At 44.8% G+C, this 21,430-nt stretch overlaps 1 protein-coding gene across 1 annotated transcript in view; it reads left to right on the top strand.

Annotated features, from left to right (window-relative positions):
- Window positions 1–21,430, top strand: part of LOC139405201 (synaptotagmin-7-like) — a 117,588-nt gene that overhangs the window by 82,018 nt on the left and 14,140 nt on the right. Inside the window, exons 4-7 of the mRNA XM_071147630.1 lie at window positions 11,587–11,689; window positions 12,173–12,292; window positions 12,447–12,594; window positions 20,457–20,629. Coding sequence (XP_071003731.1) covers window positions 11,587–11,689; window positions 12,173–12,292; window positions 12,447–12,594; window positions 20,457–20,629 — 544 coding nt within the window. The remainder of the gene's footprint in view (window positions 1–11,586; window positions 11,690–12,172; window positions 12,293–12,446; window positions 12,595–20,456; window positions 20,630–21,430) is intronic.

The raw sequence follows: 21,430 nt of genomic DNA, 5'->3' as shown, positions 1-21,430 counted from the left end.
TTGTACAACTGACCCGCCCTTTTCAGCAGGGCAGGTAAGGACTGGAGTATCGGATTGTAAATCAAGCCAAGCTTGTTTTTCATCCTGAGGTAAATTATGGAAAGATTTGTTCTCCTGTTTGTTCTTAAGGAGATGAACAACATATTTTTCAACCAGTCTGCAATATGTCTCGATAGACTGACTGCGATTGGCTGGAGGTATAAAATAATTCTTACTTCTAAAAGGAGTCGGAGTATGTGCAGGTGAGCGACCTACTGGTTCAATAGAAATATCACGATTTAGGGGAGCTAAAATATTCCCTTAAACGAATGTTTCTAAAAAACGTAAACATGTCTACCTTAACATCGAATTCGTTGCACTGAGTTGTAGGCACAAAATATAACCCTTTATTAAGCAAGGAAACATGGGCAGGGCTCAATATCTTGTTTGATCAATTAAAAACACTCAGTCCTGCGGGTTCTGGGACCGTGTGAACGGTCTCCTCTGCCTCTGGTAGTCGTTTCTTCTTACCCCGTCGGGTACAGCATCTCGTCGGCACAATGGTATAATGAATGGAGGAGATAGATAGATAGCTAGCAGGGGTTATAATGAATGGAGAAGATAGATAGATAGCTAGCAGGGGTTATAATGAATGGAGAAGATAGATAGATAGCTAGCAGGGGTTATAATGACTAGAGGAGATAGATAGCTAGCTAGCAGGGGTTATAATGAATGGAGGAGATAGATAGATAGCTAGCAGGGGTTATAATGAATGGAGAAGATAGATAGATAGCTAGCAGGGGTTATAATGACTAGAGGAGATAGATAGCTAGCTAGCAGGGGTTATAATGAATGGAGGAGATAGATAGATAGATAGCAGGGGTTATACTGACTAGAGGAGATAGATAGCTAGCTAGCAGGGGTTATAATGAATGGAGGAGATAGATAGATAGATAGCAGGGGTTATACTGACTAGAGGAGATAGATAGATAGCTAGCAGTGGTTATAATGAATGGAGGAGATAGATAGATAGCTAGCAGGGGTTATAATGAATGGAGAAGATAGATAGATAGCTAGCAGGGGTTATAATGAATGGAGGAGATAGATAGATAGCTAGCAGGGGTTATAATGAATGGAGGAGATAGATAGATAGCTAGCAGGGGTTATAATGAATGGAGAAGATAGATAGATCGCTAGCAGGGGTTATAATGACTAGAGGAGATAGATAGCTAGCTAGCAGGGGTTATAATGAATGGAGGAGATAGATAGATAGCTAGCAGGGGTTATAATGAATGGAGAAGATAGATAGATAGATAGCAGGGGTAATAATGACTAGAGGAGATAGATAGATAGATAGCTAGCAGGGGTTATAATGAATGGATGAGATAGATAGATAGCTAGCAGGGGTTATAATGAATGGAGAAGATAGATAGATAGCTAGCAGGGGTTATAATGACTAGAGGAGCTAGATAGCTAGCTAGCTAGCAGGGGTTATAATGAATGGATGAGATAGATAGATAGCTAGCAGGGGTTATAATGACTAGAGGAGATAGATAGCTAGCTAGCAGGGGTTATAATGAATGGAGGAGATAGATAGATAGCAGGGGTTATACTGACTAGAGGAGATAGATAGATAGCTAGCAGTGGTTATAATGAATGGAGGAGATAGATAGATAGCTAGCAGGGGTTATAATGAATGGAGAAGATAGATAGATAGCTAGCAGGGGTTATAATGAATGGAGGAGATAGATAGATAGCTAGCAGGGGTTATAATGAATGGAGGAGATAGATAGATAGCTAGCAGGGGTTATAATGAATGGAGAAGATAGATAGATCGCTAGCAGGGGTTATAATGACTAGAGGAGATAGATAGCTAGCTAGCAGGGGTTATAATGAATGGAGGAGATAGATAGATAGCTAGCAGGGGTTATAATGAATGGATGAGATAGATAGATAGATAGCAGGGGTAATAATGACTAGAGGAGATAGATAGATAGATAGCTAGCAGGGGTTATAATGAATGGATGAGATAGATAGATAGCTAGCAGGGGTTATAATGAATGGAGAAGATAGATAGATAGCTAGCAGGGGTTATAATGACTAGAGGAGCTAGATAGCTAGCTAGCTAGCAGGGGTTATAATGAATGGATGAGATAGATAGATAGCTAGCAGGGGTTATAATGACTAGAGGAGATAGATAGATAGCTAGCAGGGGTTATAATGACTAGAGGAGATAGTTAGTTAGCAGGGGCTATAATGAATGGAGGAGATATATAGCTAGCTAGCTAGCTAGCAGGGGTTATAATGAATGGGGGAGATAGATACAGTGCCTTGCGAAAGTATTCGGCCCCCTTGAACTTTGCGACCTTTTGCCACATTTCAGGCTTCAAACATAAAGATATAAAACTGTATTTTTTGTGAAGAATCAACAACAAGTGGGACACAATCATGAAGTCGAACGACATTTATTCGATATTTCGATATAACAAATCAAAAACTGAAAAATTGGGCATGCAAAATTATTCAGCCCCCTTAAGTTAATACTTTGTAGCGCCACCTTTTGCTGCGATTACAGCTGTAAGTCGCTTGGGGTATGTCTCTATCAGTTTTGCACATCGAGAGACTGACATTTTTTCCCATTCCTCCTTGCAAAACAGCTCGAGCTCAGTGAGGTTGGATGGAGAGGATTTGTGAACAGCAGTTTTCAGTTCTTTCCACAGATTCTTGATTGGATTCAGGTCTGGACTTTGACTTGGCCATTCTAACACCTGGATATGTTTATTTTTGAACCATTCCATTGTAGATTTTGCTTTATGTTTTGGATCATTGTCTTGTTGGAAGACAAATCTCCGTCCCAGTCTCAGGTCTTTTGCAGACTCCATCAGGTTTTCTTCCAGAATGGTCCTGTATTTGGCTCCATCCATCTTCCCATCAATTTTAACCATCTTCCCTGTCCCTGCTGAAGAAAAGCAGGCCCAAACCATGATGCTGCCACCACCATGTTTGACAGTGGGGATGGTGTGTTCAGCTGTGTTGCTTTTACGCCAAACATAACGTTTTGCATTGTTGCCAAAAAGTTCAATTTTGGTTTCATCTGACCAGAGCACCTTCTTCCACATGTTTGGTGTGTCTCCCAGGTGGCTTGTGGAAAACTTTAACCGACACTTTTTATGGATATCTTTAAGAAATGGCTTTCTTCTTGCCACACTTCCATAAAGGCCAGATTTGTGCAATATACGACTGATTGTTGTCCTATGGACAGAGTCTCCCACCTCAGCTGTAGATCTCTGCAGTTCATCCAGAGTGATCATGGGCCTCTTGGCTGCATCTCTGATCAGTCTTCTCCTTGTATGAGCTGAAAGTTTAGAGGGACGGCCAGGTCTTGGTAGATTTGCAGTGGTCTGATACTCCTTCTATTTCAATATTATCGCTTGCACAGTGCTCCTTGGGATGTTTAAAGCTTGGGAAATCTTTTTGTATCCAAATCCGGCTTTAAACTTCTTCACAACAGTATCTCGGACCTGCCTGGTGTGTTCCTTGTTCTTCATGCGCTTTTAACGGACCTCTGAGACTATCACAGTGCAGGTGCATTTATACGGAGACTTGATTACACACAGGTGGATTGTATTTATCATCATTAGTCATTTAGGTCAACATTGGATCATTCAGAGATCCTCACTGAACTTCTGGAGAGAGTTTGCTGCACTGAAAGTAAAGGGGCTGAATAATTTTGCACGCCCAATTTATCACTTTTTGATTTGTTAAAAATTTTTGAAATATCCAATAAATGTCGTTCGACTTCATGATTGTGTCCCACTTGTTGTTGATTCTTCACAAAAAAATACAGTTTTATATCTTTATGTTTGAAGCCTTAATTGGGCAAAAGGTCGCAAAGTTCAAGGGGGCCGAATACTTTCGCAAGGCACTGTAGCTAGCTAGCTAGCAGGGGTTATAATGAATGGTTGAGATAGATAGCTAGCTAGCAGGGGTTATAATGAATGGTTGAGATAGATAGCTAGCTAGCAGGGGTTATAATGAATGGTTGAGATAGATAGCTAGCTAGCAGGGGTTATAATGAATGGTTGAGATAGATAGCTAGCTAGCAGGGGTTATAATGAATGGTTGAGATAGATAGCTAGCTAGCAGGGGTTATAATGACTAGAGGAGATAGATAGCTAGGGACCAGAAGGCCCCACAAAAATAGTAAACAAACTAAAATTAGTCCCCACAAGAAAATATTATATTCTTAGGGGGTTTAGGTTTAAGGTTAGAATTAACAATTGGCCCAGCGTCGTCCGGGTTTGGCCAGGGTAGGCCTTCATTGTAAATTAGAATTTGTCGTTAACTGACTTGCCTAGTCAAATAAATTATTAATTATTTATGTATTTATGTTATTCAGGGTTAGGAGTTAGGGTTAGGGTTTAAGGAAAATATGATTTTGAATGGGAATCAATTGTGTGTCCCCACAGGGTTAGTTAAACAAGACTGTGTGTGTATGTGAGTGTGTGTGCCTCCGTGTGTGTTCCTGATCATGTGTGTTTGGGGGGGATGGAGCTATGGCTGGGTGGAGGATTGGAGGGATGGCTGGATGGAGGATTGGAGGGATGGAGGGATGACTGGATGGCAGGATGGAGGGATGGCTGGGTGGAGGGATGACTGGGTGGAGGGAGGGATGGCTGCAGGGATGGATGGCTGGATGGAGGGATGGAGGGAGGGATGGATGGATGGAGGGATGGATGGCAGGATGGAGGGATGGCTGGATGGAGGGAAGGATGGAGGGATGGATGGCAGGATGGAGGGATGGCTGGATGGAGGGAAGGATGGAGGGATGGATGGCAGGATGGAGGGATGGCTGGATGGAGGGAGGGATGGCTGGATGGATGGAGGGATGGATGGATGGCAGGATGGAGGGATGGCTAGATGGAGGGATAGCTGGATGGAAGGATGACTGGATGGAGGCATGATGGAGGGATGGATGGCTGGATGGAGGGATGACTGGATGGAGGGATGACTGGATGGAGGGATGGATGGCTGGATGGAGGGATGACTGGGTAGAGGGAGGATGGAGGGATGGCTGGATGGCAGGATGGAGGGATGGAGGGATGACTGGATGGAGGGATGGATGGCTGTGTTTCTCATGTCTTTCCTCAGCCTAGAGGAGTCTCTCTTTTCCCCCTCTTCCCCTCTGTCTTGGAGCTACTGTCCCTCTCTCTCGCTGGTTCAGGTAAAACACAGGATAGTATCACAGGTCAAGCCACCCCCCCCCCCCCTCCCCCGCCGCCTGCTCCCTCCATGTCCCCCTGTGTGTGTGCTCCTGTATCCCTGCAAGGCTTATACCTGTCATGTATCTTCCTCTTATTTGGTTGATTGTTCTCAATGTTTCTACCTGCCTTTACCCTTCTCCTTCTCTCCCACCTCTCCCTCAACCATAAATGGCCTGTGTTTCTAGAGCCGTTGCTATGCCAACCGCCCTACTTTCTGTGGCTTGCGCTGTGGGAGCAGCTGACGGTCCTATCAGAACTTTTGTTCACTCTGCCTCCTCATGGTTACCATCGACTACTGCAGCCCTGGCAACAACCACATTTAGAGCCTCCCCTGATATCATCTCCCTCGTGGTTGATGTTGTGTTCTCCTCGGAAGACCGAAAGCTTTGGCAGGGGGAACAACAGTCAAAGGAGAAAAATAACAGAAATAACAGCCAACCATATTGTCAGATGATCAGCTATAATTTGAACAGAAAAGCTTTAGATAAAAATCTGCATAGTCATGTTTTACTGTTCTTTGGTGGAATTGTGGAGAAAAAAAAATTGGTACTGATCCAACACAATCCTTTCTAGACAGAGCACCATTTCTAAAGTCCTTCTCATAGTTGGAGGAGGTGTGCTCTATCCATTATCCATTAATGTTCATTCAGTCAATCAATCAATCAATCAAAGGTATTGATAGAGCCCTTTTTACAACATCAGTTGTCGCATTCAATAAACTGCATGTGTGGAGCCAGTGCTAATGAACTAGAGGAAGAACATCTAGAGAGCTCTCTGCTTCCTGTTCTACACATCCCCTAGAGGAAGAACATCTAGAGACAGCTCTCTGCTTCCTGTTCTGCACATCCCCTAGAGGAAGAACATCTAGAGACAGCTCTCTGCTTCCTGTTCTGCACATCCCCTAGAGGAAGAACATCTAGAGACAGCGCTCTGCTTCCTGTTCTACACATTCCCTAGAGGAAGAACATCTAGAGACAGCTCTCTGCTTCCTGTTCTACACATCCCCTAGAGGAAGAACATCTAGAGACAGCTCTCTGCTTCCTGTTCTACACATTCCCTCTCCTCCACCTTTCTGAGCCCCAGTAACCCCTAACATCAATCAGCCTGTAGGCATCACTCTGCCTGTCAAGTCTGGTGTTGTACATCAGGCTGGATGTAGAGGGAGTACAGTGACATTGTCCCTTGCTGCTGCTCTCGGGGCAGTTTTGTGTATTTTCCCCACTAATGTTTAAGTTTAGGATTGGGGGAGGGGAAGCTGATCCTGGACCACCTTTGGTGGTAAACTTTACCCCAGAGGGATTGTAGAGCAGGAGCAAAGCTGGTAGGTTATTGCTATTATTGCTATTATTACTATTGCTCAGCTTTTCACCTGAACCTGAGAATGCTCTGTCCTGATGCGTCATCTAGCTCACCTTCACAGATCCTAACATCAGTCAGCCTGGAGGAATCAGTCAGCCTGGAGGCATCAGTCAGTCTGGAGGAATCAGTCAGCCTGGAGGCATCAGTCAGTCTGTAGGAATCAGTCAGCCTGGAGGAATAAGTCAGCCTGGAGGAATCAGTCAACCTGGAGGCATCAGTCAGTCTGGAGGAATCAGTCAGCCTGGAGGAATCAGTCAGCCTGGAGGCATCAGTCAGCCTGGATGAATCAGTCAGCCTGGAGGAATCAGTCAGCCTGTAGGCATCAGTCAGTCTGGAGGAATCAGTCAGTCTGGAGGCGTCTGTCAGCCCGGTCAGATGTTGTAGAGCGCGGCTGTAGGCAGAGCTCCACCTTCATCACCACACCAATCTTCCATCAACCTGTACACCTGAGAATGCATCATGACTGCCTCTTGGATGACGCATGAAGGAGAATAAATCACTGAAGACTCTCACTCTCTATCGATAGAGGTGAGGAAGACGAGGAAGAGGAGGAAGGAGCAGCTAGAATCTGGCCCTTGAGTCTCTCCCCATGAGTTCATTAATTCATTCTCTGACCTGAGGTTACACAAAGTATTTTCCTCACCTCTCCTCCTCTCCTCCTCCCCTCCTCTCCTCCTACTCTTCTCCTCTCCCCCCCTCCTCTCCTCCTCCCCTCCTCTCCTCCTACTCTTCTCCTCTCCCCCCCTCCTCTCCTCACCTCCCCTCCTCTCCTCCTACTCTCCTCCCCTCCCCTCCTCTCCTCCTACTCTTCTCCTCTCCCCCCTCCTCTCCTCACCTCCCCTCCTCTCCTCCTACTCACTTCTCCTCCCCTCCTCTCCTCTCCTCCTACTCTGCTCCCCTCCACCTCTCCTCCTCTCCTCACCTCCATCTCTCCTCTCCTCCTACTCTGCTCCCCTCCACCTCTCCTCCTCTCCTCCCCACCTTTCCTCCTACTCTCCTCCCCACCTTTCCTCCTACTCTCCTCCCCACCTCTCCTCCCCTCCATCTCTCCTCTCCTCCTACTCTCCTCCCCTCTTCTTATAAAACATACAAGTGTTATTGTCACGTTCATCATAACGAGGAGACCAAGGCACAGTGTGAGATGAATACATTCTTCTTTATTTAAACGAAGACCACTAAACAAACTAACAAAATACCAAATGAACGTGAAGCTATAAACACGAGTGCTGACATGCAACTATACATAGACAATAACACACAAAACCAAAATGGAAAATGGCAACCTAAATAGGATCCCCAATCAGAAACAACGATAAACAGCTGCCTCTGATTGGGAACCAATTCAGGCCACCATAGACCTATATAAACCTAGACATACAACAAAAAAACATAGATGTACAAAAACCCTAGACAAGATGAAACACACATTCCACCCTCGTCAAACCCTGACCTAACCAAAATAATAAAGAAAACAAAGATAACTAAGGTCAGGGCAGGACAGTTATACATCGGTTTAAAGATTAACTTCTTGTCAATCCAACCACAGTATCAGATTTCAAAAAGGCTTTATGGTGAACGCAGACCATGCGATTATCTGAGAACATCGCCCAGCAACAAATCATTACAAACAGTTACCAGCCAAGTAGAGGAGTTACACAAGTCACAAATAGCGATAAAACTAATCACTTACCTTTGATGATCTTCATATGGTTGCACTCAAAAGACTCCCATTTACTCACTAAATGTTGGTTTTGTTCGATAAAGTCCCTCTTTATATCCAAAAACCTCAGTTTTGTTCGCGCGTTTTGTTCAGTGATCCACAGGCTCAAACAACAGGCAGACGAAAAATCCAAATAGTATCCGTAAAGTTCGTAGAAACATTTCAAACGATGTTTATAATCAATCCTCAGGTTGTTTTTAGCCTAAATAAACAATAATATTTCAACCGGACAATAACGTTGTCAATATAAAAGGTAAACAAGTAAGGCGTGTTCTCGGTCTCGCGCATGAAAAACCTCTGGGACACTGTAGGGTCCAATCATTCAGACTGGTCTTACTCCCTCATTTTTCAGAATAAAAGCCTGAAACAATTTCTAAAGACTGTTGACATCTAGTGGAAGCCATAGGAAGTGCAATTTGAGTCCTAAATCAATGCATACTGTAATTGCATTCAATAGAAAACTACAAACATAAAAAAAATCCCACTTCCTGGATGGATTTTTCTCAGGTTTTCACCTGCCAAATCACTTCTGTTATACTCACAGACATTATTTTAACAGTTTTGGAAACGTTAGAGTGTTCGCTATCCAAATCTACCAATTATATGCATATCCTAGCTTCTGGGCCTGAGTAGCAGGCAGTTTACTTTGGGCATGCTTTTCATCCGGAGGTGAAAATAGTGCCCCCTACCTTAGTGAAGTTAAACAGTTGACACACCTCCTCCTCCCCTCCTCTCTCTCTCTGTTTCTGTCGCTGGTCCAAGTGTCTGTCTGCTTGTTTGTCCGTCTGCCTGGCTATCTCTCTGTCTGCTTGTCTGTCCATCTGCCTCTATGTCAGTATTTTTGAGACCTACTTCTGTCTGTGTCTTCTTCAAATTACACAAAACCTACAGTTCAATACACCTTTAAATGAACATCCTCAGAATTGTAGGTGAACAGAATTCTGGACAGACAGACAGACCGTTTTTGGGGTCGTTGCTTGTATCCTTCCTGTCCCAAGGCATTGCCCTCACTCTCTAAGAGGTACCAGAGTGACACCTGTGTACATATGATATATGATATATGGTATATCATATATGGCATATGATATATGGTAAATGATATATGCACGTCACCAATGCCAGATCTGGGGTGCGTTCAGTTCGATTAAACTTTTGGTTCGTTGCGTGACGGTTTGTCCTCAACGACCCGTTTCCCCAAAACAGTGCTCACCGTTCTACAACAGCCTTTGTGGTACGTGATCAATATGAATGTTTGAAATTACCTGAGCAGCACTCACCATACTCAATCTCCATCTGGGCCACTATAATCACACCGTCATTCAACTGGTCGTTCAGGACAGTACCTTTTTCATTTAATTAAACATTGCGCACTGTTCTGTTGTGCTGAACGCTATGATCCCGCCTCCACATGCCCCACCTTTAGAGTGTTATACATCCTGGGTCTGGACCAATCATATGTCAGTATTAAAATGGATATAAGTACTCCACTGATACACAATTGGTATCATTCCATTATTCATTTCTCCATCTTCTGTAACACTCTAAATGTGTGATTTCCTTTTGATTTACGATTCTCCTCTCCTGTCTTTTTGTGTTTTGTGTGAAATTATGTTTGTGTATGCTCTATCTATCTATCTATCTATCTATCTATCTATCTATCTATCTATCTCTCTCTCTCTCTCTCTCTCTCTCTCTCTCTCTCTCTCTCTCTCTCTCTCTCTCTGCGTTTATCTCTTTGTATCTCTCTCTCTCTTAATTGCTCTCTCTCTGTTGCTCTCTCTCTGTTGTGCTCTCTCTCTGTTGTGCTCTCTCTGTATCTCTCTCTCTGTTACTCTCTCTCTCTGTTGCGCTCTCTCTGTATCTCTCCCTCTCTCTCTCGATTGCTCTCTCTTTCTCTCTCTCTGTTTCACTCTCTCTAAATAGCTCTTGTTGTTGGTCTCTGTTTCTTTCTGTGACTAATCTTATCTCTGTTTTGCTCTTTCTCTTTCTCCCTCTTGTAGCCTCTTCTTTCCTCCTGACTTCTTCCTATCAGACAAAAGCCTTTCTGCTTTCCTTCGTTTTCCTTCCTTTCTTTCTTGCAGCTCAGTTCTTCTCCAATGTGCTGCTGTTTGTTGATATGTCACTCCTGGGTTTCTGTTTGTTGGTTCTGTAACCTTTAACCTTTGTTCATGCTATTAATGCTGTTGATTCTCTTCTGATACAGATGAATGTTCATCTGGTTTATACTTCTTTATACTTTGTTCTTTCTTTCATTCTTCGTACCTCCCGTCTGTCTTCTCTGCAGCATCTATCATTTCTTTCTCTCCCCCTCCTCTCCTATCCTGTTGTGTACATTTGTTTGAAATGTTTTTATGTTTATTTTCCTGCCGTTGTTCGGTAGATATTTTATAATGATATTCTTTAAGGCTTTTGACCCAGAATGTGTTGCAACTGAAGGGTGTTGATCTGCAGTAGAAGCCTCTAAGTGGTAGTTTACACTGCGGATACTGGCTTGGAAGAACCCTACATTCTCTCTCTCTCTGTTCAACGCACACACACACACACACACACACACACACACACACACACACTACAATGTCATCTGGTCCTGTACATGTCTGTCTATGTTACTTTCCATGTCTCTATTTGTTACTATACTTGTCTGTCTCCTTTGTGTGTATTGGGGGTTAGGGGGTTTCACCATTAAACTAAGTTGCATGGGTATGATTTGTAGGAGCTAACGTCTCTGTGTATCCCAGACAGTAACAATCTTAAAACCAGACAGGGCTCTTACATTAAATATTCAGTATTGACACACCCTGGGCCTGAATCCATCGCTGGGCCCGTTCCATCCCTGAGCCTGACTCCATCCCTGAGCCTGACTCAATCCCTGGGCCTGAATCCATCCCTGGGCCTGACTCCATCCCTGGGCCAGACTCAATCCCTGGGCCTGAATCCATCCCTGGGCCAGAATCAATCCCTGGGACTGACTCCATCCCTGGGCCTGAATCAATCCCTGGGCCTGACTCCATCCCTGGGCCTGACTCCATCCCTGGGCCTGACTCAATCCCTGGGCCTGACTCAATCCCTGGGCCTGACTCAATCCCTGGGCCTGACTCAATCCCTGGGCCTGACTCAATCCCTGGGCCTGCTTGTTTTAGAAGTCACCTCGTCCCTGAACCTCTCTCTCTCTCTGTGGAGTCTGGTCTAGCTGCAGTCAGACTCCCACCGCCTGCTTGGCTCCTGCGCTCAGCCCTGTGGTCACCCTGTCCTCTCTCTCTACAGGGGCGTGGGCAACAAGCCATGCAACAGTCCCAAGGGCCACCCCCCCGACGGACATTCCTCAGTCACCGATCTGGCCAACTCTCTCACCGGAGACATGGTCATGGTAAGACAACTTTTGTTGTAAGTTGGATAAACGCCCATGTAGTAACTAGGGTTCTATTTGGAACACAACCCTGATGACTTGCTCCTGAGAGAGAGAGAGAGAGAGAGAGAGAGAGAGAGAGAGAGAGAGAGAGAGAGAGAGAGAAGAGAGAGAGAGAGAGAGAGAGAGAGAGAGGGAGAAGTAGAGGGGGAGAGAAAGAGAGAGATGGAGAAGGGAAGAGAAGAGAAAGGTGGAGAGGCTGGCTCCCATCACCTCCACTCTCCACTCCCGCTGTCTATAGTCATCAAAGGGCTGTGTGTGTGGGAGGGTGGTGTGTGTACACGTGCCTGCATGCCTGAGTATATAGTTGAATCCTAAAACCCTTCTCTCCCTGCTCCTGGTGTTAATCCTCCATGATTTTACTATCACGTTCTTTTTTTAATATGTGTGTTAAATTGTAAAAAAAAAAAAAAAAATCTAAATTCCACCTCTCCCCCCCATTAGCTGTCCCCGGGATCAGAGGATGACGATGGTGAAGGTGCTGTCAGTGAGAAGCTGGGACGGATCCAGTTCTCTGTTGGTTACAGCTTCCAGGACTCCACTCTGACCGTCAAGATCCTAAAGGTATCGGTGGCTCTATGTATCTCAGTTGTAAAGCCGGAATCATCCGTTTGATTCCTGCTGAGGACACTTTTGCGAAATGTCATGCAAAATTGTAAGTTGGATAAAAGTGCCAGTCACTTTTATGGCATATGTTGTTACAATTATTATTATGAAGGGCCAGGAGCTACCAGCCAAGGACTTCTCTGGGACCTCTGACCCCTTCGTCAAAATCTACCTGCTGCCTGACAAGAAGCACAAACTGGAGACCAAGATCAAGAGGAAGAACCTCAACCCTCACTGGAACGAGACCTTCCTGTTCGAAGGTACATTTACATGCTCTTCTCAATGCTCTCCTCAATGCTCTCCTCAATGCCCTTCTCAATGCTCTTCTCAATGCTCTTCTCAATGCTCTCCTCAATGCTCTCCTCAATGCTCTCCCCAATGCTCTTCTCAATGCTCTTCTCAATGCCCTCCTCAATGCTCTCCTCAATGCTCTCCTCAATGCTCTTCTCAATGCTCTCCTCAATGCTCTTCTCAATGCTCTTCTCAATGCTCTTCTCAATGCTCTCCTCACTGCTCTCCTCAATGCTCTTCTCAATGCTCTTCTCAATGCTCTCCTCAATGGGGATATACATGCTCTCCTCAATGCTCTTATCAATGCTCTCCTCAATGCTCTTCTCAATGCTCTCCTCAATGCTCTTCTCAGTGCTCTCCTCAATGCTCTTCTCAATGGGGATTTACATGCTCTTCTCAATGCTCTTCTCAATGCTCTCCTCAATGTTCTCCTCAATGCTCTCCTCAATGCTCTCCTCAATGCTCTTCTCAATGCTTCCTCAATGCTCTCCTCAATGCTCTTCTCAATGCTCTCCTCAGTGCTCTTCTCAATGGGGATTTACATGCTCTCCTCAATGCACTCCTCAATGCTTTTCTCAATGCTCTCCTAAATGCTCTCCTCAATGCTCTCCTCAATGCTCTCCTCAATGCTCTCCTCGATGCTCTCTTCAATGCTCTCCTCAATGCTTTCCTCAATGGTCTCCTCAATGCTCTCCTCAATGCTCTCCTCAATACTCTCCTCAATGCTCTCCTCAATGCTCTACTCAGTGCTCTTCTCAATGCTCTCCTCAATACTCTCCTCAATGCTCTCCTCAATGCTCTTCTCAATGCTTCCTCAATGCTCTCCTCAATGCTCTCCTCAATGCTCTTCTCAATGCTCTTCTCAATGCTCTCCTCAATGCTCTTCTCAATGCTCTTCTCAATGCTCTCCTCAATGGGGATATACATGCTCTCCTCAATGCTCTTCTCAATTGTCTCCTCAATGCTCTCCTCAATGCTCTTCTCAATGCTCTTCTCAATGCTCTCCTCAATGCTCTTCTCAGTGCTCTCCTCAATGCTCTTCTCAATGGGGATTTACATGCACTTCTCAATGCTCTTCTCAATGCTCTCCTCAATGTTCTCCTCAATGCTCTCCTCAATGCTCTCCTCAATGCTCTCCTCAATGCTCTTCTCAATGCTCTCCTCAATGCTCTCTTCAATGCTCTTCTCAATGCTCTCCTCAATGCTCCCCTCAATGCTCTTCTCAATGCTCTCTTCAATGCTCTTCTCAATGCTCTCCTCAATGCTCTTCTCAATGCTCTCCTCAATGCTCTCTTCAATGCTCTCAATATTTTTTTCAATGCTCTTCTCAATGTATTTGCTATATTTTATGAAGTGTACACTCGTTCGGCAGAAGCCATAGTCATATGGGTCGAAATGAATTAAGGTTGAGGGTTAGGTTAAGGTTAGCTTTAGGAACGAGGATTAGGTTAAGGTTAGGTTTAGGAACGAGGGTTAGGTTAAGGTTAGGTTTAGGAACGAGGGTTAGGTTAAGGTTAGGTTTAGTAATGAGGGTTAGGTTAAGGTTAGGTTTAGTAATGAGAGGTAGGTTAAGGTTAGGTTTAGGAATGGGGGTTAGGTTAAGGTTAGGTTTAGGAATGAGGTTTAGGTTAAGATTAGGTTTAGGAAAAAAGGTTAAATTTAGGTTTAGGAACTAGGGGTAGGTTAAGGTTGGGTTAAAGTTTGGTTTAGGAATGAGGGTTAGGTTAAGGTTAGATTTAGGAATGAGGGTTAGGTTAAGATTAGATTTAGGAATGAGGGTAAGGTTAAGATTAGGGTTAGGTTTAGGAATGAGGGTAAGGTTAAGGTGGGGGTTATGATGGCACCAACAGAAATGGTCGCCCTGTCGCTAGCTCCTAGCCAACTTGCCAGTATTTGATTTTTTTTGTGTGTTACAACTTACATTATTTGCTTAGAACATTTCTCACATTATTACCTACATCCAATTCCGAGTATTTTACTCACTAATGGTACTGTAACATACACTGTTTCACGGAAACTTGGCTCTCTCAGGATATACTTTCTGAGTCCTTACAGCCAGTTGGGTTCTGAGTTCATATCGTAGACAGGAATAAGGGTGGGGGTGTGTTTCATGATTAACTACTCATGGTGTGATTGTGATAACAGACAGGAACCCCCGACCTAGAATACCTCACAATCAAATGCCGACCGTATTACCTCCCAAGAGAATTATCTTCAGTTATAGTCACAGCCGTGTATATTCCCCCTCAAGCCGAAACCACGACGGCCCTTAAAAGAACTTCACTGGACTTTATGCAAACTGGAAACCACATATCCTGAGGCTGCATTTATTGTAGCTGGGAATTTTAACAAAGAACATTTGAGAAAAACGCTACCGAAGTTTTATCAACACATTGACTGTAGTACTCGCGCTGCTAAAACACTCGACCACTGCTACTCCAACTTCCGGGATGCCTACAAGGCCCTCCCCCGCCCTCCCTTTGGCAAATCTGACATGACTTCATCTTGCTCCTCCCTTCCTATAGGCAGAAACTCAAATAGGAAGCACCCATGCTAAGGACAATTCAACACTGGTCTGACCAATCGGAAGATGGAGATGTTGTACCCACTGTCACTATTAAAACGTACCCTAACCAGAAACCGTGGATAGATGGCAGCATTTGCGCAAAACTGAAAGCGCGAACCATCGCATTTAACCAAGGCAAGGTGACTGGGAATATGGCATAGTACAAACAGTGTAGTTATTCCCTCCGCAAGGCAAAACATCAGAGACCAAGTGGAGTCGTAATTCAACGGCTCAGACACAAGACGTATGTGGCAGGGTCTACAGACAATCACAGACTACAAAGGGAAAACCAACCATGTCGCGGACACTGACGTCTTGCTTCCGGACCAACTAAACACCTTCTTCGCCCACTTTGAGAATAACACAGCCGACGTGAGTAAGACGTTTAAGCGTGTTAACCCACGCAAGGCTGCCGGCCCAGACGGCATCCATAGCCGCCTCCTCATGTGCAGACCAGCTGTCTGGTGTGTTTACGAACATATTCAATCTCTCACTATCCTAGTCTGCTGTCCCCACATGCTTCAAGATGGCCATCATTGTTCCTGTACCCAAGAAGGCAAAGGTAACTGAATTAAATTACTATCGCCTCATAGTAGTCACTTCTGTCATCATGAAGTGCTTTGAGAGGCTAGTCAAGGATCATATCACCTCTACCTTACCTGTCACCCTAGACCCACTTCAATTTGCTTACCGCCCCAATAGGTCCACAGACAATGCAATCGCCATCACACTGCCCTATCCCATCTCGACAAGAGGAATACCTATGTAAGAGTGCTGTTCATTGACTATAGCGCAGCCTTAAACACCATAACACCCTCCAAGCTCATCATCAAGCTCGAGGCCCTGGGTCTGATCCCCGCCCTATGCAACTGGGTCCTGGACAAAGAAACGGTAAGTACCCGTGGTAAGGACTGTTCAATATAGGTCTGACTAATCAGAATCTATATCCAATTGGTAGTTACAGTCTTGTCCCATCGCTGAAACTCCCCTACGGACTCGGGAGAGTTGAAGATTGAGAGCCATACGTCCTTGGAAACACGACCCTGCCAAACCGCACTGCATCTTGACACACTGCTCGCTTAACCCGGAAGCAAGACGCACCAATGTGTCGGAGAAAACACTGTCCAGCTGGCAACCAAAGTCAGCTTTCTGCTTTCAGGCAAAGGGCCCACCACAAGGAGTCGCTAGAGCTAGATAGGACAAGGAAATTCCGTCCAGCCAAACTCTCTCCTAACCCAGAAATCGAACCCGGGTCTGTAGTGATGCCTTAAGCACTGCGTTGCAGTGGGAGGCTGCTTCAAGATTGTTTTGATTAGACTCGAATATGTTCTGAGAATAACATTGACGTATACACTGACTCAGTGACGGGGTTCATCAGGAAGTGTATAGAGGATGTTGTTCCCACTGTGACTGGGTTCATCGGGAAGTGTATAGAGGATGTTGTTCCCACTGTGACTGGGTTCATCAGGAAGTGGATAGAGGATGTTGTTCCCACTGTGACTGGGTTCATCAGGAAGTGGATAGAGGGTGTTGTTCCTACAGTGACTGGGTTCATCAGGAAGTGTATAGAGGATGTTGTTCCCACTGTGACTGGGTTCATCGGGAAGTGTATAGAGGATGTTGTTTCCACTGTGGCTGGGTTCATCAGGAAGTGGATAGAGGATGTTGTTCCCACTGTGACTGGGTTCATCAGGATGTGGATAGAGGATGTTGTTCCTATAGTGACTAGGTTCATCAGGAAGTGTATAGAGGATGTTGTTCCCACTGTGACTGGGTTCATCAGGAAGTGTATAGAGGATGTTGTTCCCACTGTAACTGGGTTCATCAGGAAGTGGATAGAGGATGTTGTTCACACTGTGACTGGGTTCATCAGGAAGTGTATAGAGGATGTTGTTCCTACAGCGATGATTAGAACTTATCCAAAAACTGTGGATCGTGCAAAACTGAAGGCCCGAACCACTGCATTTAACCACAGCAAGGTGACTGGGAGCATGGATGAATACAAACAGTCCAGCTATGCCCTCAGTAAGGCAATCAAACAGGCAAAACATCAGTATGTGTACAAAGTGAAGTCACAATTCAACGTCTCAGACATGAGACTTAAAGTGGGAAGACAAGTATGTGAACCCTTTAGAATGACCTGGATTTCTGCATAAATTGGTCATAAAATGTTATCTGATATATGTCACAACAATAGACAGTCTGCTTAAACTAATAGCACACAAACAATTATAATTTTTTATGTCTTTATTGAACACACCGTGTAAACATTCACAGTGCAGGTTGGATGTCAACCCTTGGATTTAATAACAGGTTGACCCTCCTTTGGCAGCAATAACCTCAACCAAACGTCAGGAGGAATTTTGGACCATTCCTCTTTACAAAACTGTCTCAGTTCCACAATATTCTTGGGATGTCTAGTGTGAACCGCTCTCTTGAGGTCCTGCCACAGCATCTCAATCAAGTGGAGTTAACTGGAACAGTGGGTTAACTGCCTTGTTCCTACCCCACCCAAACCCGCCACCCTATGGGTCTCCCAATCACGGCCGAATGTGATACAGGAAATGAACCAGGGACTGCAGTGATGCCTCTTGCACTGAGATGCAGTAACTTTAGCTGAGCCATTCGAGTGGCCAACCTCAGGAGGCTGAAGAAATCCAGCTTGGCCCCTAAGGCCCTCACAAACTTTTACAGATGCACAATTGAAAGCATCCTGTCGGGCTGCATCACAGCCTGGTACAGCAACTGCACCGCCCACAACCGCAAGGCTCTCCAGAGGGTGTTGCAGTCTGCTCAACGCATCACCGGGGGCACACTGTCAGCCCTCCAGGACACATACAGCACCCGATGTCACAGGAAGGCCAAGAAGATCTTCAAGGACCTCAGCCACCCGAGCCAAAGCCTGTTCACCCCGTTATAATCCAAAAGGTGAGGTTGGTACAAGTGCATCAAATCTGGGACCGAGAGACTGAAAAACAACTTTGATCTGCATTAAACCGTTAAAGAGCCATCACTAGCCAGGCTCCGACAGGTGCCCTGAACTTAGTCACTGTTACTAGCCGGTGCTGCACCGCAAAGACTGTTGCCCTAGGTTCGTAGTCATTGAACATTGGTCACTTTAATAATGTTCCCATACCGTTTTACCCACTTCATATGTATATACTGTTTACATCCTATATACGGCGCCTTGGGAAAGTATTCAGACCCCTTGACTTTTTCCACGTTGTGTTTCATTACATCCTTATTCTTAAAATAGATTCAATTCTTTTTTTCCCTCATTTTTTCCCTCATCATCCCTCATCGTCCTCTTACTCAGTTGTGCACCGGTGCCTCCCACTCCTCTTTCTATTCTGTGGTTAGAGCCAGTTTGCACTGTTCTGTGAAGGGGCGTTGTATGAGATCTTCAGTTTCTTAGCAATTTCTGGCATGGAATTGCCTTAATTTCTCAGAACAAGAATAGACTGACGAGTTTCAGAAGAAAGTTCTTTGTTTCTGGTATTTTGAGCCTGTAATCAAATCCACAAATGCTGATGCTCCAGATACTCAACTAGTCTAAAGAAGGCCAGTTGTATTGCTTATTTAATTAGGACAACAGTTTTCAGCTGCGCTAACATAATTGCAAAAGGGTTTTCTAATGATCAATTAGCTTTTTAAAATGATGAACTTGGTTTAGCTAACACAATGTGCTATTGGAACACAGGAGTGATGGTTGCTGATAATGGGCCTCTGTACGCCTATGTAGATATTCCATAAAAAAATCTGCCCTTTCATTTGCAACATTAACAATGTCTGTATTTCTGATACATTTGATGTTATTTTAATGGACAAAAAAATTGATTTTCTAAAAAATAAGGGCATTTCTAAGTGACCCCAAACTTTTGAACGGTAGTGTATGTTTTTAAGGTTTAGGAATGAACGAGGGTTAGGTTAAGGTGCGGTTATAGTTACGGGTTAGCCACTAGGGTTAGGATAATGGTTAGGTTTAGGAACTAGGGTTAGGGTTAGGTTTAGGGTTAAGGTTAGGAATGAGGGTTAGGTTAAGGGTTGGGGTTAAGGTTAGGTTTAAGAAAGAGTGTTAGGTTAAGGTTAGGATTAAGGTTAGGTTTAGGAACAAGGGTTAGGTTAATGTTAGGTTTAGGAACAAGGGTTAGATTAAGGTTAAGGTTAGGTTACGTTTAGGATTAAGGTTAGGTTTAGGAACAAAGTTTAAAGTTGTTACTTTTTGGGGAACCCGACCAAATTCACTTAGAAATATTAGTTATAGATCTTATAGTTATAGATTTAAGAAGTGGTAGATCTGGTCTATGTGTGCTATTTCTATGCTTCCCGTTCTTAAGTTCCATCTTTATATATTTTACTTTCAGTTTTGTACACCAGCTTCAAACAGCTAAAAATACAATATTTTTTGATTATGATCAAGCTTTTATTATATATTTCACAGCGGTTTGGATGGTACAATGATTGTCTACACTATACTTGCTTGTTTTGTCATAAACTGAAATTAGGCAAACTAGTAGAATTTTATCAACCAGGAAATGGTGGAGCAATTTCTGGATAGTGCAGCTTTAATTTTTAGGTTAAGGTTTTGGAACGAGAGTTAGGTTAAGGTTAGGTATCGTTTCAGTATGGGGTTAGGGCTATAGGGTGTGTCCCCCGTGGGACGATTGAGCTAAATTGCGCTAATGTGATTAGGGTTAGGGTTAGTCTGATCCAATTTATAGTAGCTATTACAGTGAAATAATACATAATATTGTTGTAGGAGAGTGCACAGTTATGTACTTGAAAATGTATAAATAAACCAATTAGGCACATTTGGGCAGACTTGATACAACATTTTGAACAGTAATGCAATGGTTAATTGGATCAGTGTACAACTTTGTACATACACTGCTGCTATCTAGTGGCCAAAATCTAAAGTGTGCCTAAACTGCAATAATACACTGTGGCCTTTCTCTTGCATTTCAAAGATGAAATGATTTTGTTGTATTATCTTTCACTAGATATAACGTTTTATATTCTCCTACATTAATTTCACATTTCCACAAACTTCAAAGTGTTTCCTTTCAAATGGTATCAAGAATATGCATATCCTTGCTTCAGGTCCTGAGCTACAGGCAGTTAGAGTTGGGAATGTAATTTCAGGCGAAAATTGAAAAAAGGTCTGATTCTTTTTAACAATTTCTCTGTGTCTGTTTCGCTCTCTCTCTCTCCCTCCCCTCTCCCCCTCTCTCCTTCTCCCCCTTTCTCCCCCTTCCCTCCCTCCAGGTTTCCCATACGAGAAAGTGAGGGAGAGGACTCTGTACCTGCAGGTGTTGGACTTTGACCGGTTCAGTCGCAATGACCCCATCGGGGAGGTTTCCATCCCTCTCAACAAGCTCAGTGACCTGGGACACATGCAGACCTTCTGGAAGGAACTCAAACCCTGCATGGATGGAGCTGTAAGTAGGGGGGGGGGAGGAGGGGAGGAGGAGGGGAGGGGAGGATAGGGGAGGAGGACGAGGAGGGGAGGGGAGGATAGGAGGAGGAGAGGAGGGGAGGATAGGGGAGAAGGAGGAGGAGGGGAGGAGGAGGATAGGGGAGGATAGAAGGAGGAGGGGAGGGGAGGATAGGGGAGGAGGATGTAGCTGTAAGGAGGGGGGAGGAGGATAGGGGAGGAGGAGGAGAAGGGGAGGGGATGATAGAAGGAGGAGGGGAGGGGAGGATAGGAGGAGGATGAGGGGAGGATAGGGGAGGAGGATGGAGCTTTAAGGCTGGAGAGGGAGAGGGGGAGGGAGAAGGGAGGAGGAGGGGAGGATAGGGGAAGATATGGGAGGAGGAGGGGAAGATAGGAGAGGACGAGGGGAAGATAGGGGAGGAGGAGGGTAGAATAGGAGGGAAGGATAGGGGAGGAGGATGGAGCTGTAAGGCTAGAGAGGGGGAGGGAGAGGGGAGGAGGAGGGGAGGATAGGGGAAGATAGGGGAGGAGGATGGGAAGATAGGGGAGGACGAGGGGAAAATAGGGGAGGAGGAGGGTAGAATAGGAGGGAAGGATAGGGGAGGAGGAGGGGAGAAAGAGGAGGACAGGGGAAGGGGGAAGAAGGAACTCAAACCATGCATGAACGGAGCTGTAAGTAGGGGGTGAACAGTTCAGGCACATTTGAAAATGTTCAGGTTTTGCAGAAATCCAGGTTGGATGTTGGAAAATTCCAAGAATCAGGAGGGAATAATAAGGAATTTGGTAAAATTACTAGAATTTTGTA

Source organism: Oncorhynchus clarkii, unplaced genomic scaffold (genome assembly GCF_045791955.1).
Source record: "Oncorhynchus clarkii lewisi isolate Uvic-CL-2024 unplaced genomic scaffold, UVic_Ocla_1.0 unplaced_contig_3503_pilon_pilon, whole genome shotgun sequence".
NCBI lineage: Eukaryota > Metazoa > Chordata > Actinopteri > Salmoniformes > Salmonidae > Oncorhynchus > Oncorhynchus clarkii.
The sequence above is the reverse complement of the archived record's forward strand: the minus strand, read 5'-3'. Positions and strand labels throughout refer to the sequence as shown.